Raw genomic sequence first — 27,758 nt, 5'->3', positions numbered from 1 at the left:
TATATGTGCCTGCCCAGCTTGCCGTGTTGGGCTTTTTCCTGAATGGATTAGGGAGATTGTGGTTTGTCGGACGGGTCTTTGCACCTGGAAAGCCCGTGGCAGCTGTTAATGGAAAACGGTCTATCCAGAGTACCTTAACCTTTTTTGAGTTCCTCATATCCTGCTGAATGCGAACTGTATGAGGAATATTATAGCTAGCATAAAGAACACTCTATACAAACTCCTATTCAGTCTTCCGACCATCTGATTGCCATCCACAAACGTAGTCAAGTACACGTTTCGTGCACGGATCATCTGTCCCCGTCAAGGGACAGGTGATCCGTGCATTGGCTGGCATGCATAACAGGTTCCTTGTCCTTGCCGACTTATGCTGTTATTTGTGGTGTGTGCAGGGCTCCGTACTAATACATGCCTGTGTAAAGGCGGCCTGCCCTTCACGGTTGCCAACGCCCATTCTTGGTCACCTTGGCTAGACTGAATATGTGATTCTTTGCTTCCGCCTGCCCATGAACTCGCTTTTCTCTTCATGCATGCCAACTCCCCGTCTTGTCCCGTATCCGGACTAAAGTCATGACCCCTTACTATTACATATCTATGCAACGAAATACCGCTTGATCAACCAGAGTCATGGAGCCAACGAAGATTCTTGATGACACGATTACACGGGTGCAGGTTCTCCTCACATCATTAAGAAGGGCCAGGCAGTGTATCTCTTCTCAATCAGTTCATGACACCCGTTCTGGGGTTCATCACGACAGCGACGGCGTATCCCTATCCTTCTCGTCGAAGCTGTGTCACACTGTTGCAGAGGCAAATGTGCTCCTTGAGAAACTGATCTCAGGCTATCATGCGTCACGGAGCACGCGACGACTAACACGTCAATCACGACCTACACTTCGAAAAAAGATTCGGCGTAAGGCTTGCGTGAAGAAAGCTGTTGCGAGGAGAGTAACAAGACAAACCACAAGTTCACAAAGTGTGATGTCCCGTGTATCAACACCTGTTCGACGTGTCGCGGTACCAGAATCAGATACTGATGGAGAGTCCGCCCAGGCGCCGTCGGGGCATCATGGTATCAGACGGCACTTAGCCAACGCCAACGCACCGAGGTTCCTAACCTCGGCAATCGACAAGAAACACCATCTATCTCTACCCCTAGCTGTCTATACCCTCCTGCTATCGACAATAGTTCAGAGTCTGGTGCCGCCCGACCCATCTTAGGCGCAACAAAACTAGATACATCTCACCTCGGCGCTGAACTCGCAACGACACTGGAGAAACTCATCTCAGAAGATCCCCGTATTGCTCAAAAGGGGTATATTAAGATTGCCGTCAGTAATCCACCAACGGTCGACCTCAAGTCTCGTATCGGACTGCAAGAAGGGGTAGACTATTAGGGGATTCCGCTATCAGAAAAAGGACAGCAATGGCATTGTCGATGTCAAGCTTTCCTCTCCCAGAAAAGCTACCGACTGGTCTAGCGTCCTTAGCGGATGTCAATCCAATAGAACAATCATCGACCCCCAGAAATATTTGTCGAATACACTAGAGCGCCCACCAACCATCATTCTACCCTATTACATCGATGAACCTCCACCCTCAGCGTCTCACCAGCTGATGCTGGATTCCGGCAAGTTGAAGACCATGGTCACCGCGGCGGGTATCTCAACTGTATACTGGTATCTCAGCGGAGCCGAAAAAACACCCAGTCCATTACATTTCGAGGATTTTGGATACCCCTCTGCAAATTACCTCATAGCTGGCGCCCCTAAGATATGGCTTATTGTGTATCCAGCCCACAAAGAAAAGCTGGAAAGAGCCTTGTCTATAGATCGAGGTCTCAGTTTCTCTTGCGCTCAAGACGTGCGCCACGAGGGAATCATGGTGACACCGGCATATCTTGATCGCCATGGGATATCATATAGCATCGAAGCGTGCTATCCTGGGGAAGTGATCATCACATTATTATGCGCATACCACCAGGTCATGAATATGGGTGTCAACTTTGCGGAAGCTGTCAATCTAAAGCTTGATTCTGACACCCTTTTGCCACCAGGATACAAGCTGTGCCGCCCGGGAAGCCGTTGTGGTCCATCTCCAGCGTCGATCGACTGCTTCACCGAAGAAGTTCGAGCTCAATATAACGTAAACCAGACCTTGCCGGCCCCGCCCGAGCGACTGGACGATTCGAGGCCAAGCCAGCTTAAGGTGTCCGACTTGCTGTGCACCAATTCGATTGAACGATTCAAGGAACTAGTGAGAAGTTGGCGGAGAATTGATGCTTGTGATGCGTTTCTGGCAGAGTACCGTCCCGTTTCAAGCAAGAGATTGATGAGTAGAATCATCAAGCTCGCCGATAGATCAGGACTGGACACCTTGCTTCTTCGATATTCCCAGATGTGCCTTGCTCATGCCATCAACCAAACCAGAACAGAAGGTCAAGATAGGGTGTCGTGCATTGTTTTCGACGAGTATTTGACCAATTCCCATGACAAGTCGGAAAGGCGCCGCCTGCACAAAGAGGTAGAGAACGGAAGAAAATGGTTATCCATTTGCAATGGACGCGAAGGGATTCTGTGTTTTCTGCCAACCGAGAGGACCGTCAAGCCATTTGAGAGGTGCCGCAGCCCAAGGGTTGATGCCTTGGAATCAGTGCTCGACGCCTTGGACTTTGCTGGGAAGCGGTTTCTCCACATCATCTCGGGTACAGCCGAAGATGTCGAATTCACGTTCGAGTTCGATACCTCATCGAAGGATGCAGTCGAGGCGGTTCAGCCTATACGCATCACAGAGGACCACGAACACGTTCTAGACCAGGAATGGGGACGGCCTACATTCTGGCCAGCGGGCTGGACATGGCCTTCTAACCCTTTATCGGTTCAATCAGGAATGAGCAGGTGTGAAATGTGCTCAGAAAACGAGTGTGACTGTATAAATCAGCAGTTTCAACAACGCCGGTATCGGATTGCGGACTACGGGGAAAAGGGGCTTGGTTTGCAAGCCATTGGGGAACTCGGCCAAGTGACCTACGAACAAGGAAGCTGCATCGGTCAGTTCTTCGGGAAGATTTGCAAACCAGGAACATATGATGACGGTATGACCATTGATATGGTGCGTAACGATTTGGACACAGATATACCTGTATGTCAACTCCATTGCAGGGGCTTCGGCAATACGCTTCGTCTAGTAAACCATGCGTGCCGTCCCACGGCTGATTTGGTTGGCCGAAGGGTTTCAGGACTCTATCGCCTCTTGCTTGTGGCTAGATTTGACATACATCATGGGGACGAGATTACGGTAGACTGGTCGAAAGAATCTCTACCGGGCCCATGTTTATGCGATGTCTGTAAGGTCAGTCGATAAGCGCTCACAAATTCGCATCCCCTGGCTTGGTGTAGTCATGTTATTGCTGACATTATATATTTAGACCCCCAAGGCTTCCGCAACAACCTGTTATGGGATGAACCCCTGTCAATAAGACTCAGGGCCCCCGGCCCCATTCGTGACCCACTGATCGGCATTCCCAGCTCCCCATAGAACCTACTGGCAATGCCGAGCACATACGCACAAGAACAGAGGCACGTATATAGATAGGTAACATTCGTACGGTAGTTAGGGAGAATCTTTCTCTCCTCAGAGAATTCTTCTTGTACATAGAGACAATAGACGTTAGAGTGCACCACTCAGTCTGGACCCTTACACAACCGAAGCAAAGTGATAGCCACGGCAAGTGGGTGTATATCGTATAAGAGTTGATTGGAAATCGTTTGTGTAGACCTAATTGCAACTATTACCCACACGGATGTACCATGTGGTATTCCGCTCGAGTCCTATCCACATCGATCCTTTTCTTCGCGTCCCTTCAAACCATACATCCACCTCGCAGACACTAAATGCTTATCATATCACCAGCCCCTAGGTCAAGTGATGCGTGGTATGAGTTTGCTTCCCAGTGCCGTGGGACTAAGCTCCAAGCGCACACATCGATGATGCTGTTCTCGTGGTGTTCGAATGCCACCCTTGACTGACTGAGGTTGCTGAGGTATCTGTTCCAGCTACTTGCAAAACTCGGGAGCTGCTCGAGATTATGCGCCATTGATAAATACGCAATGACACACCTTTCAACTGCAACGATGATCATTTCTTTGCAGGCAAGGCTTTGAGTCTACCGTCCCCTGAACTTCTCGCAACCAGCCAAAAGCTTGGTGGAAATTTCAGAGACGAGAATGAGCTCACTCATTTCCGATGGCCTGGTGTACGACACTTGCGAAGCCAACCGGAGCCTCCTAAGCCGTTGGGTCAAATTCCGCGATTGCACTCGCCATACTCTCCAAACCTTTCGTCTCAACAATTGGCATTCTCTTCTCCCTCGAATGACTACATGCTCGAGAGAACAGTGTTTCCCGGATCAGAATGCTTCCCGATAACGGAAACAGTTGCAAATCACAATATGGGATGGAGATATGCTGAGGTGGCGCGCAACCAGTAGCATCTGGGGCAACAGAAGCTAGCCGGCGAGGAGGTGATGGGGCAGCCGATGCAGCCGAAGCTGGCCTACGATAAGTCTCTGGAACAGTTAAGACAGGAGAGCAGCTCGCTGGACCGGTTGGTGGCGGACATGCTGGACCGAGAAGAAGCGTTGGAGTCGTCGGCAAATCGCACAATAGCCCGTAAAGGGGAGTTGACAGAAGTAAGGTAGGAGATACTGACTAAAAAGGAGGAGTTGGCTCAACTGACCTAGGAAATTCTGGCCCGCAAGGAGGAATTGCAGGAGGTGACGAAGGAGACACTGGCCAGGAGGATGTAGTTAGATCGGCTGACGGAGGAGTCGCTTGCCCACTGAGAAGAGTCGAGACTGTTAACGAAGGCGATTCCAGAAAATACTACGTCTCTTACTTTTCAAGACAGACCCTCTGGGAATGGCATTGTTACAACCAGAGAGATTGCGGTTGGGTACAGTGCCGAGGTCACTTCTCCGGCTATCGCACCAACCAATGCGACTGGCATTCAACGAGAATCCCTGACAAACCACGAGAGACCCTAACCAATAAGCTCCAATGAGCCATCGAGACGAAGGCTATCATCCCCCGAAGTCATCGAAGAAGCCAGTGGTCTATCACCCAAGCGCCAAAGAATAAGTGTTGAGACTCGGTGACCTGGTGCATCTGAAGAACAACATACTTGTGTTCAAGACGGCTTTATGTTATACCCCTATCTACAAAATCGATTTATTACTAAGCGAAAACAAAGGGACCGGCGGTATATATGATATTGATCATATCATCTCACGTTATGGCACATTGTATCTCTTACGCTGGGCAGACGGGTCCCAAAGCTGGACCAAGAAAAGGGACATTAGTAGGGAATTGACGGATGAATTTGACTCTTGCTTTGAGGGCATCGGTACAGGGGCAATGATCACGTCTTGCCGCAAGAGGAAGGGTCATAAATGGTACAAAGTGCACTGGCAAGGTTGCGATGCCAGTAACGATATATGGGTGAGTGGAAAGTGGGTAAGTAGGGACATTGTACGTGCGTTTGAAGGCACGAAGGGCTTGAGAAGATAGCTCTCATTACGAGTAACACGGTACACAAGTGAGCTTTCCGTAGCAGAGGTAGATTCTATTATACTGTATATATTTAAGCAATCAAATAATATATGAACTCTCGCGAACTCTTGGTATCTCAGTCAGTGCCAATGAGCTTCTTGCTTTGTGAAGTAATAGTAAAGACGTAAAGGCTAATACAAGATAAATAGCACAGGATTCCTATAATCTTAGTTAGACTGGTCACTATATAAAGTAGAGGTTCAACTCACAAGTAATAATGCTTCTGTCGCTTGGTTGACTCCGAAATAAAGAAAAAATGAGGCAGTGTTTACCAACAGAAGGCCTAACCATGTACAGAAGAGACTGCACGCGCTCCTCGTCATAGACCAGGGACCAGCTTTGTGAAAGGTGTAGCAGCCCTTGACCCATGAGTGAATTCCATCAATCGAGCATGTAAACAAGATCATGTGGTTCAATTTGAATGGCTGGACCAACGTTGGGCCAAGGATCAGAGTTGTACAGAGTGCACCGAAGGATGCAATACCCCATAGAATAACGATACAGATCTTGAGATAACTCCCAGCCTTGCCGAGTGAGCCTGTGCTGAGATCCCAACCCCGGATCCAGGTCCGTCGCTGTTTGACATGTCAATAGTAAGCCCACCCTAGTGGCGTGTAGAAAGACATACCACGACAGATAGAGAATGGTAGATCAAAGGCGCTGCCATCAGCCATGGCGTCTTGCGTTGGCAGCCAAGGATGGCGAATATGACCAAGCCTATGAGAGCAACTGAGGCATCGACGTAAACAATTGTGTCGAATATTTTTGCATAGGCGTGGCAGAAGATGTATTGCCGGTTTCGATTACTTGGCAGCTTTCGATACCGCCGAGTCCAAAAAACGTCGAGTGCAGCTAGACTGCTGGACAGAAGGCCAACCAGAACGTAGCCTAGAATTAGGGGGAGAAACATGATGCTGAATCGTCAGTTCGCCGGAGAAGTTCACAGCATCAAGGAGTTTCTTTGGTCCAAGATATATATGATACTAATCGTAGTTTGATGACACCATCTCACATCTCATTCAAACGGCGTGCAGATCTTCTCCAGGCCTGGAACGCGGGTAGTGTTTGCATCTCGGGTTGGTTCATGACATGCATAGATTAACGACCAAATATATTATATTGCGTGGACGGAGTTGCGCATGCCAAGTGATAAGCTCTGGAGAGATTTACCTCCCGGTTGGCCAAATGGCTACCCGACCCTACCCACTCATCACAGCCATGCGCGCTTTGCTGTGTTGGGACAAGACACCTAGGCTGCAATACCCATGTACCCGAATATACCGAGCTAATGTCATTGGCTTGAATGCAGCGTGCTCTAAGAAGCAAACATTGTATTAAGTTCCAATCACTGTAATTGGTACCGGTGCGGGGGCTACTAGGCTTCAGGAGCTGAGAAGTGAGATTTTCGACAGCGGTCCAGTTACAGCCGCCGCAAGCGAAGAGCTTACACTAACGAGAAGGCAGTTCTAGAACGTCAGAAGGCATATATCCAGAGGGTGTCCGTGTGATCCTAGCGAGTATAATGTGGCTGTGGGCCACACACAACCAGCGAAATGACGAAAATTGTGTCCAAGTAGCTCTGAGAGACTTCCTGTATCTCTGTCACCCATCCTGGCACGCCTATCCCGGCACCCGTGCCAACAGCATTCGGTCTTCTAGGGTGGTACTTAGTTGACTATAGCCAAAGATGAACCACATGAAAAAGGTGCCTTACACTTCTGAGTTTTTTCAGCATCAGGACCTCGTACTTCGAAATCCCGGGTCTTCACTGAGTCCAGGAGTTCCCAGTCATTACTCCAGGCCTCTAAATCAAGTTTGTAAATGCCCGGAAGATCAATAGTTTCTCGAACTACGACTTGATCAGACCATGACGGGTGCGATTCGAAAGTTGGACACACGTAGTTGCAGAAGCTGTAGCCCGAGGTAACCTGTTCGAGAGCGTCCTTCCTAAAGAGAGAACCAACAAGTACGCACGGAGTCTGGCTCTCGCAGCGGAGGACGAGGAGGGGATCAGTCATGGTTTCCGCCCAGACCACGACAGGGGGCTCCTTTTCGATGTATATCTTGGTGTTCATTGATTTCTCTTTGAATCGGCAGAGGCGTTCATGGGCTGATGTTATCTGTGTGATGGGATAATGGAGACAGTAAGTTGCACTAGTGTGGTGCTGTGACGAAAATGAATGCACACGAGGACCGACAGACGCTTTTATAGTTGACAAGTAACACAGTTAAAGAGTGGAGATTCTATAAGAGACATTATAGCCAACCAGATGGCCCATAAGCATCCTTTGCCATTTCCAGAAATGTATCATCGAATTCCTTATATTGAAGCAAAAGCAATCTCGTCTTTTGGAGAGCATCTAAACGGTCTTGCAAATCCTTCACATTGCCAGTTGACTGTCGTATTATCTCTTCGACCCTTGCAATATCGCGCTCGCATCCTTTTACCTTATTTATGCCGTACAAAGACATCTCATAGCGCAATTGCAGGTTAATAGTCGAATCTCTTAAATACGGAGTATAACGAGCGTCTTCTGGAAGAGAAAAAAAACCTAGACTCTCCCTTTATTTATAAAAGTTAGCTTAAAAGTTCAAATCCCACATAGGAAACGTACTGCTCTTCTTTCGTAGACCTTGTTAGTCTAAGGAGTGTCTCGGTGATTAGACGCTGCTCTTCGGCAAGATCGCGGCCTTCCGTAGATGGCGTGTATCTCTGTTGCTCTTGAGCATGATTGCGGTGTATCGTAGGTGACATGTGATTTTCGGTGACATCAACGGTCTCTTCCTCGTCAGAAGTTTCCTCGTTGGGCGATTCGGTGACATCACCGGTCTCTTCCTCGTCAGAAGGTTCCTCATCGAGAGGTTCGGTCCCGACAGTGTCGTTCTGGTGTGCCTCGACTCTCCGAGTTGCCCCACGTTGGCCATCGCGATTTCGTGGCACCCAGTCGCCATGCGCAAAGGAATAAATATAGTCTCCGTTCATTTCAAACCAATCGCAGGCGTCTGGGCTGTAATGTGAGAAATAGTATTTAGGAGGCATGGGTGTCTTTAATTACTTAAATATAACCCATTAAATACTAATAAGCGAGATGCCATGTGAGTTCCGTGTGTTTTATCTAGCTTCAACTATTACAACTTGATATGGTATTACAAAGTAAGAGTCCTCTGACCTTTTCCAGGGTCGAGTGCGTTTCGTATCCTCGATCCTTGTTCCACAGAAGATGCAGCTACAAGACTGGGCTGAATCAAACTAATCTACTTGGACATGAAGCACGTCGGTTTCACCGATCCCACATACGATAGCTCAAACTTCCCTAGGAGGTGTCTAGGGTGGTGCAATCAAGGTAACTTGCGTCTTCTTGTCACCTTCCTGCGTTTCTTCGCTTGAGATGGTGGCCCTTGGCTCTGGATGTGCTTGTTCTCCTTGGGCTGGAGCACTGAGAAGACGATCTTGATCAGCAAGTTACCGACAAAACGAATTTAATGTGTCATACAATAGCACTTATTGCAGTACCCATGGCGGCAGGTTTGCCATGTTTGTCGCTTTCCCCCCTCCGGTGTGAAAGCTGCCCACGAACTGTTGACTCTCCCAATACAGTAGCCGCCACTGTTATTTCCCTCCCCACACCTACAACATGCCCACGCGTTCCCCTTCCATCGATCATAGAGGCAGAACCGGTGGGAACATTTAGTGTGTTGTAGCTGCTGTTTCGAGAAGTCAATGTTAGTAGCCGTGCCATGATAGGTGAGGTTAGGTATATATTAATTCCACGCAGTCGTTGTAAGTGACGTGATCTGCTGCTCTTGTTTCAATATCTCAGAAGGCGTCCAACTACGACGCTTGCTAGACTACCGGGCATCATTTGGACGTGCCAAGATTTACTATATCGAGCGCCAAGTCGCGAACTGAACCGATGTTCTTTCTTTGTGTAACCCCCCATCAGCTGAGGTCCTGTACGTGCCAGGGACGTGGTCATTGCGCGCCAACCTCTCTGTTGTTGCCACATACTGCCAGCTGCTTCCCGATGCACATACTCGATGTGGTCGACTTCAAAGGCAAGCTGCCTCATCACTCAAGCAAGCTGCCCTGCGGGATATGCATTAGGCGCAAATTCAGGATCGTGGAGATGTTGGCGCTTACCTTACCCGTTACGGGTTACAGGTGGGGCACTTGACCACCTGGCCTCCCGAGGTTTTGATGTACCCTCCTTTACAGCCACTGTCGCAACCGCCGTCTGGCATTCTCAGTATTGTAAAGTTGTATAAGCAAGCAAGTCAATGACAGTGAACGAATTTAATGTATCAAGAGAATAATTATAACTTGACAGGATGAGGAATTTGTCGATGTAAATACCAAGCTTTGGCGCCTTTAATACAAGTTGGGCACCCAGCTGAGGTCATTTGCCGTCCCAAGTTGGGCAGCCAGCTGACACACAGAAGTTTTGCGGTCACTGGGCCCGGGCGACAGATAAGCAGCGTTCATCTCCACTACTTAACTTACGTACACTAATATAGTCCATCTTCACTGGTCAACCTTACATCGCTCAAAATCCTACCGACGTAACAGCTGCCTACTTCATGGCTCAGCCGCTCTTTCAATGCAGCTGCGAAGCGAGCTTCAAGAGCTTCGAGCAGCGCAAAGTACACATCCAAGAAGAATACAGGAAGCGCATTCAGGATATCCGAGTAGCTGATGAAGCACAACATCGCTGCCAACAATCTCTCTCGCACTCGACTGCCGAAGACGAAGATTTCGCCAATATAATTCTTGAAAGCCTGGTCGGTGAAAGTGACAGAGCCAACGCAATAAAGTCGAGGCATAAAGATAAAGATGGCTATCATTGCCCGAGAGATGATTGCACAGTAAAACCACACGAGAAAGTAATCGATTTTCGGCATCACTTTGGAACACGTAAGTCATAGGGTCTACGCGCCTCAATCTCTCTAATGCGGTAAAAGCAGATATGATGTACCACAGGCCCTGCCCATTCTGTTCAGACCCTTGGACCTCTAAAACCATGAGGGAATGGATTATCCACGTTGCCCGCCACAACGCGTTGGGCAGCGCGGCGGATCTAGACTACAAGACTGCTAAAATCGCAGAGCTGCGCGAGAAGATTGATCACGAGCTATTGCTGGCACCCTCGCGGATTCGAACCTCCAAAAAGAGAACAGCAGACGAAGCACAACTTGAAGAAAGAACGGGACAACTACTTTCACAGCCAGCTCATTATGAAGATTCAGCAGAGGCGCTACAGAAAGCTAGCAGCTACTCCGCGGACTCACTTGGGGCTCCAATGTCATATCACGACTCAGACTTCCAGTCCGAGGACTATACCATCATGAGTAACTCTGACATTCAAGCAGCCCCCAGTGAGCAATATATCTTCCCACCGCCGCCCCTCATCTTCAATTGTGCGAACTACGCACTATCTTGAAGTTTATCCCAAGGTCTCCCGTCTTCTCCATCATATTCCCCAACTTTTCCGCTAGCCTAGGTGAATCAGGGAGCTCCATGGCAAGCCCAGGAAGTAGCTCAGGGGTGAAGAATACATTGACAATTTCATAGCCGGCTTGCATATCCCATATTACACGAGCATCAGCGATCAATCTACAGCGTGTTAGAGGTCGTGGCCATACAAAAGATTGAATGCGCGAGAGTGACTTACAACCCCCCTCTCGGAAAGTGGAACGTTTTAGACTTGCAACCCGTGGCCTCAAGCTTCTCCTTAGCATATTCAAAGACAGGCGCACCTGTAGCTTCACTGTCGTGTTGTATCGCAACTTGGTGTGAACCAACCCAGCACTCAACCGTCGAGCCTTTAGCCCATTCATGGACCACAAAGAACGCGCTGGGGCCGCCATCCCAAAACCGGCGGTGACATCCAGGTTTCGCTGAGTACCTTAAGCGGTGCCCGAGAATGAACTTGGCATGTTGAGCTTTAAGGATGTCGCGAATCCTCTATTAAATATAAGATACTGGCCAACGAAAAGGGTAGAAGTGCTCACTGGATCGAAAAGAACTGCTTCAACAGACTCTAACCCACGCAAGGTCCTCCAAGGGAACCCTTCAGACTGAAAAGCCTCAAGGCGATTCCCAACCTCAAAGTCTTGTAGCGCGAGGAACCCGTCCTCTTGCAAGGACTGATTGGCAGCTTCCAGCCAGTCTGAGGCCATACTGATGGTATCAATGTCACTCGATTAGGAACGCCTCAGATGAAAGGAAAGAGGTGTATGCATACTCATACTGCAGTATTGACATATTTGGTAGTGGTACTGCTGTTGGCCCGCCCTTACCCGAGGGTACTGCTAACTAATGGCAATGATCTCTTCCACTGCACGGAAATGGGGTACTCCTGTCTACCCGCACTTGGCTAAGTATTGCGACCGATAAGATTACTCCCCTGTGCATAACCGGGGGTACTGCTCTTCCCCCCTGCACGGAAGAGGGCATAACCGGGGGTACTGCTCTCCCCCTCCATGACCGGGGGTACCGCTCTTCCCGCTGCATGGGAAGTGCATGACCGGGAGTACTACTCTCCCCCTCCATGACCGGGGGTACCGCTCTTCCCCCTGCACGGAAAAGTGCCTTATCGGGGGCTCTGCCGTCTGTATAGCAGAGCCAGAGTGTACATGTTTCCTTGTATTATCTTTCATTGCTACAAACATCAGCCCCTGTTTATTGCGAGCATTCCAGTACATCTTCATAGTGGTCAGTACTAACGGCTAAGAGCGAGTTGAATTGGCGGGCTGATCCTATTGGGCGTAGCAAGACGTTCCTCAGTGACGAGAGAGTGCATACAGGGATTAATGTTGCCCAAGGCATCTTAGAGTAGACCATATTGCAGAATAAGTGTCCCAGAGGAAGGTGCCGGCAGGAAAGGATTTGTAGGAAGTAAACATTTATAGCGACGCCTTATCGGCGCGTGTATAATCCCTGTTTGTAGAACCGTTGGCGATGATTACTCCACGGTATGCTTGTGGCTGTTCCGGCTTCTCCTTATTCGCTTGATCGGTTTTATTCGTCCTCTTGATCTCCGAGCTTCCCCCCTTCGCCGAACTTCCCCCCTTCGCCGAGCTTCCCCGCTTTGCCGAGCTGCCTCGCTTCGCCGATCTGTCCCCCTTCACAGGGACTCCCTCTTTCGCAAAACTAACAGCCAGTGAATACTTGCCGATGTAAGCTCCGTCAAGCCCATCTCTAGCAATCATAGCCTTGGTAAAGTCAGGAAAGGTGATGAATGCGTGGGTTTTACCGTAAGGAACCTCGATCCGCCAAGAGTTCGGTGTGATATTGGGAATATTCATAAGTAAACTTTTGAGGGGAGATAGTGGATTAATACCAGGAGGTAGCCCCTTAACCACAAGTTTGCGCCTTTCAATAGTTATCATGGATTCTTCAGTGTAAAAAGGAATGTGAGGAGATATGTGTGTCTCATGGCACTGAGATGAGTCGATCCGGAACTCGTGATATGACTCCGATGGCCAGTCTATGGCCAAGGCGCCTGAATTCATGGAGTACACAGATAAGTGGGGGTTGACCATAGGTTGGTATTCAGGCCTCCGGAAGGCAGATGAGGGATAGACAGATGGCCTTGGAACCTTGATCCAAACATTTTGATGGGCGTTCTTGCCGTCGGCGAATATGTTTCGCCCCCCGAATGGAAATTGGACAAAGAAATCTGAAAGGAATCAGTGGTCGCACTAGGTACTTGTTATACACAACGCGACAACGTACCCAAAACCGCTCTATATTCCGCAAGGCCAGGAACCGCAATCCATCCGCTAGTACTGCTCTCGAACACCATGATGTTACAAACCGGGCTGACGCTGCTTAGATAAGCCCCGAGTTGGCGAGCCGTAGTGTTCCATGGCAGCTATAGCTGTTTTAGCCTTTATGTCCTATAGTAGAATTCCCACGGATAGCATACGTTGGCGACAGGAATGTAATACCATCCAGTCAGGCCACCTGGAGGGACGCATTGCATCATGGTCGCTTGTGAAGGGAGTTGATAAGACATAGCGTCTGGTGGACAGCTACTGTAGCTGGCTGGGATGGGCATAAAAGCCATATCGTATAGATTTCTTTTGAACCCAAGACTTTGCTCCAGGTAGTTATATATGCTTTAAGCAAGCAACAGAATTTTAACATAATGTCCTTCTTCCATGTATAGTAGCACATGACAAAGTTTGCTTGCAAGTGAGCCGCCACTCATAACCAAGGATAAAAGGCAACGAACTACTCCCCGTTAGACCATGGTGTTCCACAGCAGATAAGGAGTTGTCCTATTACATTTGGTTTTCCTCTTGCACATTATTTGCCTCGAAACAACGTTTGGTGCTCCTCAGCACATGGTCCACGTGGAGTATGGAATCTCAACAGGAACCTTACTTCATTGCTGTACAAAGGGACCCTATGTGGGGGGAAGAAGAAGATACCACTGAAACGATTAACCCCGAACCCGACTGCTATCCCCTAGACAAGACAGTAGCTCCACAGGATCTCTTTATCCGACCTAAGCCTTCGTCTTTAGAATCGTTGGGAGTTTCGCAGGAACTGCACAGCACCAAGCTCGCAGAAAAGCGCATACGACCCCGAATTCTATCTCCAAGTGGAAACCTCGTGCACCAGTCTGCAGTCCGGTCGAGTGGAAGGAATCCTGAGCGTACCAGATTAGTCTGCACAACTTGTGGCAACCGTTTCAAACAGCACAAGAATCTTGTTGTGAGCATACACGCTTTCCTCTGATTATAATATCACTACTTGTTCTTACGCTTAGCCAATCATCATATGGGAATAGCAACACGAGAGAAGAGGCAGCCACTTCACCTTCACCGGTCAGCAATTATCCTACTGCAAAGAAAAGGGTTGCGGCGGCATTTTTACATTTCAAAACAAGTTAAAGGTACGCTATGCCTTGTGGTTTCTACTCTCAATGCGATCTGCTAACATGCACTAGAGGCATTACCAACAGGACCACCCGGGGATTCCAGTCCCTCCAAAGTCGAGTACAACCAGGGTAATGGATGGTGCGTTGGGTACCTGGATGGTTCCTAAATGATTTTAATAACTACTATGGAAGCATTATGTAGCGAGTATTAAAGCAGTGATTAGGTGGCGGTCGGGTAATCCCATCCAGGGTGTTTGGAATGGTGCATTCACGCTGTAGCACGGACATGCAGCTGGAATCCACATCTATAAACGTTAAAGCTCATCAACAAGGGCGGCTCAGAGGACATAATAGATATACATCATCAAGCTCTTAAGTCTACAATTCACGCCACTGTCCTACCGAGCTCTAACGCATTAGCTTGTTTGGATACAACTTCACATCCACATTATTCACTACGTCTTCCTCTGATTTCTTAGTCCCCCACTTCCAAAATGGCCAGCTTCCTTACTAATTATACTCTGGCTCTTTCATTAATAACTGGCATGGCCCAGTTGAAGTTGAATGGCAGGCTGCAAGTTCTCTACTGGTTGCACTATTCATTTCGAACCAGATCTGGCACCGGACAAAAACGCTGTTGGGAAGTCTCCAAGCAACGATTTGGGGAAATCACTTTCTCAGTAAGTGAGAGCTGGGTCTACTTGGATCTTTTATGTTTCTTCTCCTTTTGTCAGCCTCTTCGGGATGCCTCCGCTAAGGGTCTCAGCCACCAAGTGTTCCATCGCTGTTTCTGATCCGATGTACGTAATGTTCACAACGTGGCTGGTAAAGCAGCCATTCTCCAGCCACGCAAATTCGTTTCTCGCAACGATGGATACACAGTATCGAGTAGGCCATAACCCATACTTCTCAGATACTGCGGCCGGCGACAAGATTGACCAAGATGTCTGCTTTCTACCATACGACACTGAGTTCTGGTTTCCTTGCGAAGGAAGCTGGTTCTTCTTCCAACACGATCCAAAGTATAGGGGTTCAAACATACCTATTATTGAGCTGTCTTGTCTCGGCCAAAGTAGAGAACCGTTCGCCCAGTTGTTTCGAAAATGCCGCGAAGTCTATAATGGGTCTAAGACGGAGTGCATTATATATAGCCATTGCACTGGGAAATGGTTGCAGGATACAAGAAAGCAGAATCGGTCGCTCGAGACAGTCGTCATGAACGGCAAAACTAAGGATGATGTCGTTACCCGCTGCCGGCGCTTTCTTAGCAAGGAAGCGCAAGAACAATACAAAAAGATCGGCAAAAGTCACCAACTGGGTCTCTTGTTCTACGGTCCACCAGGAACAGGCAAAACCAGCCTAGTGTTTTCCTTAGCTTCGCGGTTCAGCCTACCAATATACGTTTTACGACTCACGGAAAGTTTGGCCGACGACGGACTGGAACGCCTTTTTCGTGAAGTCCCGCCATATTCGATTATCCTTATCGAGGATATTGACGTTGCGCATGGCTCAAGACGCCGCGATAGCCAGAAGTCACAACCGGGCGTTAATAATCGGCCTGGAGTATCTCTCGCCACTCTGCTCAACGAAATCGACGGCGTCGGCACGAAAGAGGATCGAATCATTGTCATCACAACAAATGACGGTCAAAGTCTCGACCCTGCCTTGCTACGACCGGGTCGTTTGGATATGCATGTACCATTCATGCAGCCTGATGAGTCTTCTCTCCAGAATCTCTTTTCTCCTCATATTCCTGGGAAAGACGGATTTGGCAACCTTATTTTCCAACAAGGTTGCTATGTTTAAGCCCAGTCACGCACAGGTCGTCGACTATTTGATCAAGTACTCTGTGCATGAGCATACTGAGGGATGTGACAATGGCGAGGAAAATGGAGAGCAATGCGGGGAGAAGCAGTACTCCGAAGGGGCGGCAGCTGCTGTTTACAACACCGAACAGCTCACGAGCCAGGGCCAGACAACGATGGTACTTGTCTAAAGCTGGTTCACCTCGCATTTGATAGCACCGTGCATCGCCAGCCCCTCCATCGCTACCTACGAGCTACACGACTTCGTTCACGACAACCCAGCACTAACCTCATCTGGATGCTGGTGTACAGAACGAATAAGCGTCGGTGGTGGGCTGACCACCCTGCCAGCTCGACGCTGGCAGTCCGCACTCTATGAACAGCAGCCGAGACGTCTCGATCCCTTCGTCTCAAGCCCTCCGACTTCCTATACGCCGAATCGGCTCCTTCGACCCTCCAACCTGAGCAGGTAAACCTACGCGACGCGAGAGAAGATTTATCCTTGACTCGAAACCGGTTATGTGTGCCACCATGCCGACGACCATCCTGGATCGTACAAGTTGGCCACTTGATAAGAGGATACCAGGGTATGGGTCGTCCTTGCTTCCTCATTGGCAGTGATGCAACCTTGCCCCCTTTGTCCTCATATCCTGAGGGGCCCCATAGCCCTTGAGAACAGGTGTAAGTCCAAGCAATGGCCAACGACGCGTCGGTGTTGCACCTGCCTGGATGGGGTGCGTTTTCCAGCCGGGGCTGCTGAGCTGAGTTACTCAGGGAGGGTACAGGACGGGGAGCTGCGACTTGTTGGCTTGGTGGCCCCAGATTCAGGAGAACATACGAACTTCGGATATCTGCTGGGCTTCCGTGAGGCGTTTAGGTTGTGGATCGACGAGCACAAGACGTGAGTGCGGCCACTGATGAGATGACGTTAACTAATAGACTAATCTGTTTTGAGTATCAGAGATATCCACGACCTAGCCGTTTGGGTCGTGATCGGCCCCAAGTTCCGGCTGCTCCACGTGATCAAGCACCCGCAGTTCTTGATAGAGAAGGCGTCGCTGGACTCCTTATTTGATGTTAGGGGCATTCGAAAGAGGAACGGCAGGATATTAAGGTTCCGATGTATATTGCCTAATTAATGTGGTTTTCTTGTTCACGGAATTTGTTGTCTTCATCGACTGGCCCACAAGCTATTGTTCGTCAAGCTGTGGCTCGTGAAATCTTCATCATAACCTTAGGCAGCTGGCCTTGCGACATGCCTTCCTCTTGTTGGCTTACGTTTAGTGACGGGCGCATCTATTGCTAACTCGTCTGCGGATGATTCATAACCTTGTGAGGTTGAAAGTGCCTCTGACGGGCTGAATTGTTTGGTGTTTTCACTAGTAGTTTTATTGTTCTCCACTAGGTTCCGGTCTGTAGTTGGAGGCCCTGCAACTTGGGTTGAGACAGAGCTTGTGCGCAGCTGACTGTTCGCCAGCTTTATGGCCTCGTTCCTCTGGTGTTTCGCCCAATCAAGGCCATTACGGTAAGCTGTGAGCCCCTGTCGACAGCTTCCAATGTTCCCAGTCAAAGCCCACGAGTCTAAATGGGTCATTACATACTCGGGGCGGCCACCAGGCTGCGTCGGCTGTTTGACATGGCTGGTGAACATCTTGAGTGTGCCAGAGTGGTATGTCGATGTGATCACACGGGAGTTTCCATCGTATTGTGGCTCGGAGCTTCCGTGCGAAAGAATGCTCTGCATTCCTCTCGCACCAAGAGCACCGTCGTAGTTCGCTTGCCGTATTGCCACAGCAGCCGAGCCATCAGGGCCTTTCACAGCGAGAAGATTGTTCGGCATGATTGGATGATCGTGTTGGGTCGAAGGAATAACAAGCCCGTCGAGATTGGCACGTACTTTCCGGTCCAGTTGCTCTGGGCGAGCACCATAGTAACGGTCCGGATTCCCAGATACAAGTGAGCCGTCAGTCAAATGATCTAGGTTATTGAAAGGTATTTGGCCAGATACACATTTGCGGTCTGCAATGTCCCCTTCAATAATAGGGACCACATTGGTGACAATCTGCCACTCCTTCGTTGCGTGCGCGTCCTCTTTCTCGAATTTCTTGGAGTCGTCGTTCGTGAAGCGTGAAGGAGACAACGATGGTCGGGGTAGGGCAAGAACCGCTCTAATCTCTTCGAGATTGTCGGGAGGTGGAGGGGTGCCGCCATCCGGATACTCGTATCTGTAGGGATAAATGCCGTGGTCGATGAGATGTTGTTGGAAAGCACGATCATATGGTCCGGTGCTCTTAGTGCTCGTTGTGTTGGAGCTACGCTTCGTTGGTGATTGTGAACCGCGCTTCCGTCGCCCAAGGCTGGATTGGCTCATGTTGCGGAACTATGATGTGTTAGACATGGCATATGGGCCAGTGATATGGTGACGTACTCCTCTGAGATCTGACAAATCCGGGCCTCCTTCCCCTTGCGAAGCGTTTGATTCGGCGCAGACGCGCGGGCGTCGACGTCTGGAGGTATGATGAGGCGGACTGGAAGGACCGGCTAGCCCTCCTTGTGTTGGGACAATTGACCGCAGGTGTTTCCGGGTGCGCGACTGCGTTTCTCCGATTCAGTTCGCACAGCGCGCCACGGACGAGCGGGATTTCGCTGAGGTGGTCCCAGAACGGAGGTGGCGGTTGGCTTGGGTGGATGTGTTTCGGCTTCTTTCGAGGGTGTCGATCGACGTCGATCGGTAGTGATTCGGGAGTGGGAGCTTGTCGGCGCTTGCGCGAGCCTGAAAGTAATGGCGAATTCATATGGAGGAACTGCGAGTCGACGGCTGGCTATGTGGAGGGGAAGATTCATTTATTTGCTTGTGTATTCAAACTGGCTTGGTCGCTATGCGCCGGTACGACGCGGGGGACGGTTGGCCCAAGCACCTACAGCCCTCTTGTTACAGGGCCTTTGCGTCAGAAGTCTATTCATTCATAGCCAATAGCAGAGTCGGTCAAGCCCTTGCAGTGAAACGAGTTCAGTGTGAAGTGGTACATGCGGCTCTGTGAACCTGCCGCACACTCCTGGCGCTTCCGCGTCATTTTTCCCCTTGACTAGCTTTGTCGCATACGCATTGCGCACTGAGTAGCTGCGCGGCCGACCTCTGCCTGTAGGCAACGGCGCGGCATGGTTTGTGGAGTGGCCCAATTTAAGTGTCCGCCATCTCATACTCCCCAGGCTCGGCCCAGCCCGTGTGATCGGCGGTTGAAGGCCCCGTGGTTGTCTCGGGCTATTCCCAATGGCTTCACGGTGTTGTTCTGTTCCATGAGTAACTGACGTTCCCACATCACCAAGGGGCCGCAACTCGAACCGGGTGATGGATTATACTGGTAGTGCCCCTCATGAGCTGGTTGGTTCATCGTCAGCCACATCTTGATAGCATGGCAGGTCCCGGCAGCTTGGTTCGCAGGATCCAGCGGACTTCGGCGTAATAAAAGCGCAAACCTCGCGGGTTTGCATTTCGATCAATTCTCTCCCAGTACACTTTCCTCTTCATTTTCTCAGATCCGATGTGCTTTTTCCACCAAACTCTTTGGGCCTGTGGCCACTGGAAATGGGGCCGTTTCTCTACACAATGTACGAAGGAACATCGCATTGGAGAAACGTGCGGCTTGAAGCTCATCTGGGCAACGGAAACCCAACGCGACGCATGTAAAGTGTGCGCACTGGTAGCCAAAAAGCGCCGTCGAGTCGATAAGATGACCTGCGATATCGAGCGGTGGAATAGCGAAGGTCAACGGACTGCGACGATTGAGAAGACGAAGCAAGATCTCTCCAGAGTTCAACAAGCAATTGAACAATTAATCTTGCGAAACCGGATACAAATGAGTGGAGCTGATCCATTGTTGAGCCCATCCGCAGCTACAGGGGACATGCACCTGCTGCCGCCTTTGCCATATTTGGGTCTACGGGAAACGGCTCCCTTCCCGAAGGAGCAAGGTTGCAGTGCCATAGCTTGTCCTTCGAAACCGTCTTTCCGACATGGTTCTCAAGTTGAGGGCGACACTGCGCTGTAGCTTGTGTCGACAAAGCTTTTTTACCTGAGCTCAATGTACAAGGTGCGCGCCTAGACCATCCATAGAGGTGCCGAGTAACAGAGGACAAACCATGGGCCAGTGCGCCGCCCAAAAAAAACGATTAGGAATGTACCCCGCATCCTAGAAGTACATACTGTAGCCCACCCTTCTGGTACTGACCTGACCTAATAAACTTGATGAATACTGTAGCCCAGACTGCCCCGCTCCCCCGCTGGCAGCACCTTTTTCAGCCGCCTTCAATGCCTTCCCACGTTGCCTCCTTCGGCATCACTTCGCAAGGTTAAACAGCCACCCGAGGTGATTAGCGATTATTGGTTGGGATTCTGGGCACAGCATCATTCGACATAACCGAAGATGTCAGGTACGTTCATCGTTCTCTTCCGCCACCTTTTGGCAGTAATCTAATTCACTCACCTGCCAGGCGTCACCAGCATCCACTTTGGTCCGTTCGAGGCGGGACCCCAGGCTACCTCGCACAACGGCGTCTTCCCGGATCGCTCCTTCTTCAACCTCCGTAGCACCACAGCCTGCGATACACCTGGCTGCAACGAGCCATGCGCCGATACAAGGGAACTTTCCGTCAGCGACTGTAATGAGAAGGCTGTCTAGGAGGCACTCTACATGCTCGCCAACTGGGGTGACGACCTCACTTCCCTCATGAAGAATGCATGGCGCGGTTTAGGTATCCAAGACCCAAACCACCTGTCCCGCGTTTTGCATACTGCCTGGGGCGCCGAGAAACCCTCCCAAGTCCGTGCAGGCGGTGTGCTAGATATCGAGGCCACCAAGTCCCGCTTCGATGCCAGCGCCCTGACTTTCCGGGACCAGATATGGAGACTGGGCCGCTCCGAGTACAGTACACCTAACCAAACGCTCGGTGGCATGCAGACCGACCTACTCCTGGCCCTCATGAAGCAGAACCGCACAATGGGACGCATCCACGAGAGGTTGCTGCACGACGACGGCTTGCGCAGCGTGCTTCGCGAGATCAAGATCGGCAGCTCGTCGTGGTGGGTGCCCGGCCAGGGAGGTCCAGACAACTACAAGGTCTGGGTTGGGGAGACTATGAGACGGAGGTTGAATCGAGTGTTCGAACAATGGACTGGCTGGTCGGCGAGTGGAATACGATGAGGGACGCGGACATGGCCATCGCCATGTACTTGCGGACAAGCGCCGCCGGAATGGATTCGCAGTGTGTCTGGTGTCTGCTCGAGGAGGATGAGGAGGCAAAGCGCGCAGCTGAGACAGAACCGAAATAAAGACTCCAACGAAGGCTATCTGAGAGACGGAAACCACGATATGAGGACAAGATATTCATCTAACTGCCCTCGACGGGCATGTTAGCTCTAGGTTGAAACGTGGAATGTGATACACAGTCGCTTCATCGCGTGACGTGTTCCTCGGCTCTGTATCGTGATGCATGTTAAGCTCTTCCTCTGATCTACAGTAACCTGACTGACCTCATCTGACTGACTTGATTCATAGTAGTACGTACGTTCTGTATGTAATGCGTGGATGCATAAGGGAAAGATAATCGGATTCGAACATGGTTGGGTACCGGTACACGGTGTCGGCACAGACCCCTGTATAGTGGGTCCCAGAAGGACGAAGCAGCAGACCTTCTCGTGGTGTCCGGTGTCAGTAGCTGCGATGAGTGCGGCGTGCGGTGGAATTCGTCGTGGTTTAGCTGTTGTGCAAAATTTTCAGCTACTGCGGAGTACCCCACCGACGCACCTAAACATATCGTGAGCGAAGCTAATAAGCTGTAAGAGGGATACTGGGATAAGAAAACTACCCGACTCGGAGCCGTTTTAGCGATTGAGACAGGCCACCCTTAAACCAGTCTGGCTCTAAGAAAGCACGGTGTGAGGTGGCCTAAAGGGGTTAAATCGCTGGCGCTTCGAGGGCTTAGAAGAAGCCCTAAGTGCTCTGTTCGGGCGTAATGGAAGTTGTTAAGATTAATATGCCCCGATTACCGAGTTTCGTAGTTGCGTGCATGTTTGAGCGCAGTTAAGAAGTGATTTTAGAAGCGATTTAATAAAACGGAAGCAGCTTTTTATTAATACGTTAAGCTTCGATTTCGAGCTAATAGTATTACCCTATTTTAGTTCTTTAATATAAAGGATTAATATAGCGAATTGATTTATTAATTATATTATTTAAAAACGATAGGGATTTATTCGTAGTAATATGGGGTTGTTTCTAGTTAGGGGTATACGCCTAGACTATAGTTATTTATAACGGGGTTAAAAGGGCAGAGCGCTTATAATATTATAATAGTTAAAGTATTAATTAAAGTTTAGTACCTGTTTGCTTAAGGCTTAGCTAAAAAAATAAAAGGGGGAAAATAGCGAGTATTATATCGTTTAAACCCTTTTATAATTATAAATTAACGTAGCTAGCGTTAATATAAAAACGTTAAATAAATAGAGCGGGCGCCTGGCCCGTTCTATCTTATAAAAGCTATAGAAGGTCCTTAACGAGATTAAATAACGCTGCGATTATTACTAGGCCGAATATATATAGAGGCCTAAGGATAGTAAATACGGTAAAGTTATACAATACATATTAAAAGGTATTATTTTTCTAAAGCTGGTTAATAGCGAGACCCACCTATATCGCCGTTAGTACCAAGGCGATAAAAATGGTGGCCGCAGATATCTAGGTAAGGTTATTGCGGAAGAGGTTATTATAATCGCGTTAACCGCCGAGGTACGGATTAAACGGCGGGAGATAGGTAAAGCCGTAAATTATATTAATACGGGATAAACGGAGCTCGGCGCGTTAGAAGCGCGGGTAGACTTTTTTTAGGTCGTGGTTTTTAATAACCTCTTTAGTTAGCTTTTTTTACTTTTTTTATTTAATTATTAAATTATTTATTTAGCGAGGTAGGAGTTAGTTTTTATTAGTAACGAAGAAGTCGCTCTCGGAGTATACGAGATAAGCGTAGGTATAGAGGAAGTTAAATATAATTTGTCGTAGGTTCTTTTTATACGAGGCTAAAGGAGTTTAGTTTGCCGCGGCTTTAAGCTGGTATGCGTAAGTATTAAGGCATTTTAAGTATTTCGTTTAAAAACTCGTGTTTAGAAGAAAACCCGGGATAGGTTTAAAATAGATTTTCGAAGCATTATTCTAAAGTAGGTGGAGGTTTATCCGGTTGGCGACAGTAATAATTCGGCTTATAGCGATTTAAAAGTATAGTAGTATAACGGGGTGTTTCGTACCGGTAAATTATAGGTATTTCTCTATTTTATATAAGTTTTTTAGGGATAGCTCTATATTTACGAAGCCCGAAACGTCCTCTGTAGGGTTAAGGACGATACGCCGCTTTCTTATTTTTTTAGCGGCTTATAATAATAATAAATAATTAATAAGGTATCCGGGGAGGTTTTTATATAGTTTAATACTTTAATTACGAATTATATAGCGTTAAAAAGTCGATTTATATTCTCGGTTAAAATTACGAACTTACTGGTTAAACGGGTAACCTTTTCCCGGTATTATTAAAAGTGGACGACGGCGGGTCTATTTTAAGACGCGTCGGTATTATTACTTACTTTCGCTTTAATTTTTTAAAATTAATAAAAATAAAATTAAAACTATTAACCGTATCTTTTTAATAAGAAAACGGATAATTATCTTTACATTATTTTTTATTATTAAATTAATCGGGATATTAAAGGCTAAACTCTTATTTATAACGGAAAGAGCGCTCGTCGTTTAAGGGTACCGTATAAAATATTTATATATCGGGAGTTATTAATTAAATTATAATATAAACTACGCGGCGGTAGATTTTATATTACGTACTAAATATCGTACTTCCCTTTTATATAACGGAGTAATCCTTTTTAACCGGCTAGCTATATAAACTAGATAGTTATATTTTCGATATATAAAGTGCGACAGTTCTAATTAGTAATATGGATAGCGCGGCACGAGGTTAGGCCGGGAAGGGCTAGACCTGATGATTCGATTCTTTACGAGCTGAATCAAAAGGGGGCGCCGGATTATACAGCTTTTATACCTCTATTAACTAATTATACCCTACGCGAATAGATTTAAAGGATCCCGCTGTGCATATTTAGCTTAAGCGTAATGCAGGTATATTACATTTCTACGAATGAGAGCACTATTTTGTTTAAGCGCTGGAAAGCCGACAGCCTTAGGCTAATAAGGCCAGTTCTAGGTGATGGCACTTAGCCGCCACGAAATCTACAGAGCTGGCGGTAATACTAAACCCGGAATCCAACTTCTAGTTAACACTTACTTTCTTTTATAATTAAGCTTATATATTTCTGTCGCCGTATTACTTTATTATAACTTACCGAGGCTTATTAAATATTTTACTTAATACTTTAAAACGATTTATTTGAAGTATCGTTATTTTTCTTTATTAAAAGTATTCCCTTTTATTAAAACTGCGCTATAATTTCGTTTTTTACAAGCGTGCCTATTACTGTAACGCGGAGTAAAGGGAAAACTGACTTTTATTTATAAACTACCCGTAATGGTGCCTTATAATATATTTACGCTTACCCGTTATTTTTTATTTAATTAATATTTTTAACCTCCGGTAGTATTGAAAAGCAAGCGTCGGTTAGGGCTTCATAGGCTCGTTTTTAGTAAGGATATTGTCGATACGACTACTATCGAGTATATCTTTTATAAATACTAATATATATTCTTAACTATATCAGTATTATCGCGATTTACGGCCTCGATACCGAATCCCTTTAAATATAGGTCTTTAAAAAGGACGACGATAGCTAAATCAACTGGCTAAACGATAGTAGTATACTCCCGTAGCTATACCTAAAGCAAAGATATATATATACGATTAAAATACGAAAGTTTTTAATAATACTCTTATTTAAACTTTATTAGGTTATACCGATAACCTTCTTAATTTAATAAAGGCGGAACGTAGCTAAGGCGTTTAAAACCGACCTCTTTTTTTTATAATATCTTATTTCGGCGGTTTTATACTCGTAAAAGTAGGGTACCTATAATATAAAACGAGTTATAATTAATATTTCTAAACGATTTATTAAGTAACTTAAAAAGGAAATTATTATCGTAACGTTTTATATATAACGGTCGGCGCTATATTTCTTATTATATTATTTATAAAGATAAACGTAATAAAGTAAACGTTATAGCTCGTAATAATTAAAAGTATTATAAGCGAGCAAGTATTTAATAAGCTAATTTAGGATTTAGAGTAAAGGTATAATTTCGTTTAATAACAAGTTTAGAAGTTTGCCGAGATTTTTAATGCCGACTTTATTAAGTTACCTCTTCGTTACTTTTTTAAAACGGGCACGATTAATATTTTAAATAAGATTTTTTTTAATTAATTTATAAAGATAGCGTAAAGATTAAGTTATATAGTAAGATATCTTATCCTATTATACTTTATATATTAATTTAAATAACTCGTCGCGGAATTATTTATTTATATTTACGGCTTTCCCCATAACGGCCTTAATTTAAAATATATAATAATAAATAAGTTCGAAAGACTAAAAGATTTCTAGTTTATTTAAATAAGGGAAGCTATATAAAATTTAATATCTAAAGCTTAATACGTTTTTAAACGTTGAAAACGTAATATATACTTTAATATAAATAGGTATAAGAATAAATAATTTAATATAAAGTAATTTCTTTTTAAACCTATTTCTTAGTATTATTTAGATAAAACGAGAGTTTTATCGGCTACGAAAATATTTTAATATAACTTCTCGAAAGGATCCCGTCGATTATTTACTTAAATACCTATTAACGGACTATTGTCGAGGGACTCGGCGGTATTAATAAGACGTAGGTCGTTATCAAGGCGGCTTACTATATACGCGAGGCGTATCGTTATTACTCGGTTTTTTAAGTGTTAGCGGTAGATATAACTATATTCGAGAACGTTTACCGAGAAATTGGTTAAGCGCTTAAGGTAAAAGTGATTAAAAACGATAAAGCCGATGTTAAAACTTTTATAAAGGCGGCTCTAAATCGAAACGATGCGGGACCTTAATTTCTTATTATTGATAATATTAATGACATAGCTTTATTTATAAACGGCCAGCTATTATTATACCTACCTTTTAGCCGATAAGGGTTTATTTTATTTATAACCCGGAATTACTAAGCCGCTGCCCGGCTATAACCTCGGTAAGGTGTGTTTAGATTAGGTTAACTAAATAACTCCGAGTCCGAGCAGCTATTGCGCTAAGGTTTCTAGCCGAGCTAGGTGTCCGACTCGTATAGTATAACCGCGCTGCTCGAATACCTTACTTACTTACCTTTAGTAATTAAGCAGGCCTCGGTGTATATAGCGTTATATAAACGCGTGACGGTCGTTAAGTATATATATTTTTATTAATTAAGCGACTAAAATATGATTAAGATATTAAGTAAAGATTTTAAGGATCTAAACCGATACGAAGAGATCAGTAACGCGATAGCCGTAACATAGCTCGTATCCTTTAGTAAATCTTACGTGATACGCTACGAGCGGCCGGCTACCTTAAATCTATCGCCTACTTCGTAAAAAAGGACATCCCTATATCCTTTTTACCGGCCGCAGAGGACGAGATAAATAAAAACGAGGCGATAAATACCTTTCAGGTATACGCGTTTATCCTAGATCGTGGTATATTAGACCGATTCGATGTTTACCGGCTTGTGCGTTTTGTTATGCGGAATTGGATTTAAAACCAGGGAGAGCAGAGTTAGCAAGTTACGAATATAGTACGGCAGCTCTCCGAGAAGTTTTTATAACCGAAATACGAAAACCGAAATATATAGATATAATATTTATCTTATACGTAAATAGTATTAAAATTAAAAAATAAATATAATAAATATAATAAATATAATAAATATAAAATATTAAAATTATTATAATATAACGTTATAAAATATTATAGCTTATTTAAAAAGTATTCGGAAATAAAAGAGATATATCGATAAATATTATTATTTAAAAAAATAATATTAAACTGCGAGCATCCTTATATATTTATTAATATAAATAATTTAATATTTATATTTAATAATTAAGGGAAGTATTTAAAAGCGAAGGAAATATATTAACGGATATTAATATTAAAAAAAACGGTATTAAATTACGAGTATCTCGATATACTCGCTAATATAAATAATTTAATTAATATATTTAATAAATAAAAAAAGTATATAAAAGCGGAAAAAATATATCGGTAAATATTAAAGCTAAAAGAGATAATATTAAGCTATGAATATCTCGATATACTCGCTAATATAAATAACTTAGTACTTATACTTAATAATTAAAAGAAATACGCGGAGGCGAAAGAGATATATCGGCAAATATTAAGGCTAAGGGAGACGTTATTAAGCTGCGAA

The 27,758-nt window shown here is 46.4% G+C and overlaps 11 protein-coding genes across 11 annotated transcripts; 6 read left to right on the top strand and 5 right to left on the bottom strand.

Moving 5' to 3' along the window:
• Nucleotides 1-981: 981 nt before the first annotated feature.
• Nucleotides 982-3,025, top strand: PG994_006935 (DNA damage-responsive transcriptional repressor; the record flags this gene model as incomplete). Its single annotated transcript, XM_066858344.1, has 4 exons — nt 982-1,109; nt 1,160-1,331; nt 1,390-2,897; nt 2,944-3,025. 4 exons carry the CDS (start codon nt 982-984, stop codon nt 3,023-3,025), a joined length of 1,890 nt encoding a protein of 629 aa, XP_066717613.1.
• A 1,500-nt stretch (nt 3,026-4,525) lies between these two features.
• On the top strand, nt 4,526-4,807 carry PG994_006934 (uncharacterized protein; the record flags this gene model as incomplete). The annotated part of the gene is made up of 2 exons (XM_066858343.1): nt 4,526-4,690; nt 4,742-4,807. The coding sequence occupies 2 exons, from the start codon at nt 4,526-4,528 to the stop codon at nt 4,805-4,807; spliced, it is 231 nt and encodes a 76-aa protein (XP_066717612.1).
• Nucleotides 4,808-7,276: 2,469 nt separating this feature from the next.
• Nucleotides 7,277-7,627, bottom strand: PG994_006933 (uncharacterized protein; the record flags this gene model as incomplete). The annotated part of the gene is made up of 1 exon (XM_066858342.1): nt 7,277-7,627. One exon carries the CDS (start codon nt 7,625-7,627, stop codon nt 7,277-7,279), a length of 351 nt encoding a protein of 116 aa, XP_066717611.1.
• A 560-nt stretch (nt 7,628-8,187) lies between these two features.
• PG994_006932 (uncharacterized protein) lies at nt 8,188-8,592 on the bottom strand (the record flags this gene model as incomplete). Its single annotated transcript, XM_066858341.1, has 1 exon — nt 8,188-8,592. One exon carries the CDS (start codon nt 8,590-8,592, stop codon nt 8,188-8,190), a length of 405 nt encoding a protein of 134 aa, XP_066717610.1.
• A 2,322-nt stretch (nt 8,593-10,914) lies between these two features.
• PG994_006931 (uncharacterized protein) lies at nt 10,915-11,786 on the bottom strand (the record flags this gene model as incomplete). The annotated part of the gene is made up of 4 exons (XM_066858340.1): nt 10,915-10,941; nt 11,040-11,220; nt 11,279-11,571; nt 11,619-11,786. The coding sequence occupies 4 exons, from the start codon at nt 11,784-11,786 to the stop codon at nt 10,915-10,917; spliced, it is 669 nt and encodes a 222-aa protein (XP_066717609.1).
• A 726-nt stretch (nt 11,787-12,512) lies between these two features.
• Nucleotides 12,513-13,627, bottom strand: PG994_006930 (uncharacterized protein; the record flags this gene model as incomplete). The annotated part of the gene is made up of 3 exons (XM_066858339.1): nt 12,513-13,288; nt 13,345-13,483; nt 13,538-13,627. The coding sequence occupies 3 exons, from the start codon at nt 13,625-13,627 to the stop codon at nt 12,513-12,515; spliced, it is 1,005 nt and encodes a 334-aa protein (XP_066717608.1).
• A 1,740-nt stretch (nt 13,628-15,367) lies between these two features.
• Nucleotides 15,368-16,303, top strand: PG994_006929 (uncharacterized protein; the record flags this gene model as incomplete). Its single annotated transcript, XM_066858338.1, has 1 exon — nt 15,368-16,303. One exon carries the CDS (start codon nt 15,368-15,370, stop codon nt 16,301-16,303), a length of 936 nt encoding a protein of 311 aa, XP_066717607.1.
• Nucleotides 16,304-17,536: 1,233 nt separating this feature from the next.
• On the bottom strand, nt 17,537-19,463 carry PG994_006928 (uncharacterized protein; the record flags this gene model as incomplete). Its single annotated transcript, XM_066858337.1, has 3 exons — nt 17,537-18,682; nt 18,747-19,075; nt 19,406-19,463. 3 exons carry the CDS (start codon nt 19,461-19,463, stop codon nt 17,537-17,539), a joined length of 1,533 nt encoding a protein of 510 aa, XP_066717606.1.
• A 1,263-nt stretch (nt 19,464-20,726) lies between these two features.
• On the top strand, nt 20,727-20,981 carry PG994_006927 (uncharacterized protein; the record flags this gene model as incomplete). The annotated part of the gene is made up of 2 exons (XM_066858336.1): nt 20,727-20,733; nt 20,794-20,981. The coding sequence occupies 2 exons, from the start codon at nt 20,727-20,729 to the stop codon at nt 20,979-20,981; spliced, it is 195 nt and encodes a 64-aa protein (XP_066717605.1).
• A 12-nt stretch (nt 20,982-20,993) lies between these two features.
• Nucleotides 20,994-21,631, top strand: PG994_006926 (uncharacterized protein; the record flags this gene model as incomplete). Its single annotated transcript, XM_066858335.1, is given in 2 exon segments — nt 20,994-21,402; nt 21,420-21,631. The coding sequence occupies 2 exon segments, from the start codon at nt 20,994-20,996 to the stop codon at nt 21,629-21,631; spliced, it is 621 nt and encodes a 206-aa protein (XP_066717604.1).
• Nucleotides 21,632-26,769: 5,138 nt separating this feature from the next.
• PG994_006925 (uncharacterized protein) lies at nt 26,770-27,086 on the top strand (the record flags this gene model as incomplete). Its single annotated transcript, XM_066858334.1, has 2 exons — nt 26,770-26,824; nt 26,887-27,086. 2 exons carry the CDS (start codon nt 26,770-26,772, stop codon nt 27,084-27,086), a joined length of 255 nt encoding a protein of 84 aa, XP_066717603.1.
• Between the last annotated feature and the right edge of the window lie 672 nt (nt 27,087-27,758).

The sequence above is a fragment of the Apiospora phragmitis genome (genome assembly GCF_038363925.1).
Source record: "Apiospora phragmitis strain CBS 135458 chromosome Unknown utg000006l:1.0-5683423.0:1.0-5690449.0, whole genome shotgun sequence".
NCBI lineage: Eukaryota > Fungi > Ascomycota > Sordariomycetes > Amphisphaeriales > Apiosporaceae > Apiospora > Apiospora phragmitis.
This window is presented reverse-complemented; position numbering and strand designations above follow the sequence as displayed.